At 44.3% G+C, this 2510-nt stretch overlaps 1 protein-coding gene across 1 annotated transcript; it reads right to left on the reverse strand.

Moving 5' to 3' along the window:
• Positions 1 to 1328: 1328 nt before the first annotated feature.
• FOXR2 (forkhead box R2) lies at positions 1329 to 2272 on the reverse strand. The gene is given in 5 exon segments (XM_046673001.1): positions 1329 to 1609; positions 1612 to 1692; positions 1695 to 1856; positions 1859 to 2032; positions 2035 to 2272. Coding segments are annotated over 5 exon segments (936 nt in total).
• Between the last annotated feature and the right edge of the window lie 238 nt (positions 2273 to 2510).

Genomic DNA, 2510 nt, shown 5'->3' on the forward strand with positions numbered 1-2510 from the left:
CCCAGCTATCCCACTACTGGGTATCTACCCAAACAACTTGAAATCAACAACCGAAAGGGACATATGTACCCGTATGTTCATTGCAGCTCTATTCATAATAGCCAAGACATGGAAACAATCCAAATGCCCACTGACTGATAAATGGATAAAGAAGATATGGTATATGTATGCAACGGAGTACTACTCAGCCATAAATAAGACAGAATCATCCCATTTGCAACAACGTGGATGGACCTGGAGGGTATTATGCTAAGCGAAATAAGCCAGACTGAGAAAGATAAACACATGATTTCACTCATATGTGGAATATAAACAAACACATGGACAAAGAAAACAGTTCAGTGGTTACCAGGGGAAGGAGATTGGGGATGGGTACAGAGGTTGAAGGGGAGCACTTATATGGTGATGGACAAGAAATAATGTACAAGAGAAATTTCACAATGATGTAAACTTTTATGAACTCAATTTAAAAAAAAACTTTAGGGGCCAGCCCCATGGTCCTTAAGTTCACACACTCTGTTTCAGCGGCCCAGGATTTCACCAGTTCAGATCCTGAGCATGGACATGGCACTGCTCATCAGGCCATGATGAGGTGGCATCCCACATAGCACAATCAGAGGCACTCACAACTAGAATATACAACAGTGTACTCAGGGGCTTCGGGGAAAAGAAGAAAAAGAAAAAAAAGAAGATTGGCAACAGATGTTAGCTCAGATCCCAGTCTTTAAAAATATAATTTCTTGTATAACTGAAATTTCACAAGGTTGTAAACTGTCATAATCTTAATTTAAAAAATTAAAAATTTTTCTTAAGTCTTTCTCTTAAAAAAAAGCAAATATAGCTTATGAATGGTAGAAGAGGGACACTTGAATCTCCAGGCTTTAAACATCAAGCCTAGTTCTTTTTATACATATACACCTTCATATGGCATTCGAGGCTCTCCAAGGCTGGCTCCATCCTGAATTTTATACTTTTACTCCACCATTCGCTTTCATATGTGAGCATACCCTCCAGTAAAAAGAATTCCTTTTCTTATAAAATATGCCCTTCTTTCATTAACTTCTATGCCATTATTCCTAGGATTCCCTGACTGCTCAAAATGCAGAGCAAGTGCCACGGTCCTCATGCAACTTTCCATGATTCCTCACCTGGATTTAAGCTATGCCTCGTTTGTACCTCTACTTCATTTAATATTATTCTTGTAGCAGTAGTTAAATACAGACTTGGCACCTACCAGGCAGGGTAGACTTAGAGATTAATGAAGGCAAATTGGGGCATCGGTAGGCACAGTAAAGAGGGCAGTGTTCCAGAAAAGGAGCAGTGGTAGTTCAAAGGTCAAAGAGTGAGGTCATCACACCTGGCTGCCTCATTCACTGTTGGATGCTCTCCCTTCAAGCAGAGGCTAAGGCACGAGTCTCCTCCTGAAAATGATGGTGTTTCTCCTCAGTAAGCCTCCAGAGGCCAGACCACGGCCTTGCATTGGCCCCATCCTGAAAGCTGACTGTGGCCTTCTCAAAGCTTCCCAGGAAGCAGAGGTTGTGGCTGATGGTGTTCTTCCAGCCATTTGGAGCTGTCCAGAAAAAGAGGAAATGCTGTCAGGTGATACTTAGACCTCTTGCACTCTGAGGTCACAGGGTGGGCTATTTCTTGACACCAGGGCAATTAGGTGACTGTAATTAAGGGGGACCATGGCCAGGACCTCCTTTCCTGGCTGTTGCCTTGCCACAGCTTCTGGCTCTGGAAGCACTCCCCTTTGATAGGGGGTTGGAGGGTCATAGAAGGGTTGCTATCTTGTTCCTCAGTATCCTCTTCTGTGAGCTCCCAGTTGCTGGGGGAAGAGGTGAACTGCTTTTGTGGGTAGATTACTCACTGGAGGAGGATGGCAGGGACTCCATTACGGTGGCCTCTGAGCAGTTAGATTCTTTGTCCTTTGGGAGTGGCTGAGGTGAAGGAAACATGCTTGTTAGATCCGTTTTCTTACTGGGTCTTGCAGCCTCCTGGCTGCCAAGGGAGTACACAATGTTGGGACTCACATCCACAGGTTGGGTTCAACGTCAGGGCCATCTTTATTAAGACTGGGTCTCCTCTCTTGAGGCGCCTTTGGGGGTTCCGTTACTTGAAGCCTGTATTTGGTAAGGTTCTGCTCAGCTACGGGTCATTGGTCTGTGGTGCACAGCAGGAGGATCTTATTCGCCATGTCCCAGTCCATCAGCCCTGGGACCTGGCCATGGAGACTATACAAGAATTTAGGAGTTTTTAGTTTTAGGTCCATCTTTAGTGGAGAGGTAGATGGTAGGAGACTTCCAAAAGGACAGAGGTCTCTGAGGCACTTCTCAAAGCCCTTGTTGCGGCATTGTTTTTGATGCAGTATATCTCATCTAGGGAGTTTATTAGGAGGTCTGCTAAAATTATTGGAAAAGGGGGCACCTATGGTTCATTGATTAGTGGTCAGACTTGGAGAAACCTCAGTGTTCTGGACAGACCTCAAAATAAAGAAGTAACTAAAAAGA

This window comes from Equus quagga, chromosome 10 (assembly GCF_021613505.1).
Source record: "Equus quagga isolate Etosha38 chromosome 10, UCLA_HA_Equagga_1.0, whole genome shotgun sequence".
NCBI lineage: Eukaryota > Metazoa > Chordata > Mammalia > Perissodactyla > Equidae > Equus > Equus quagga.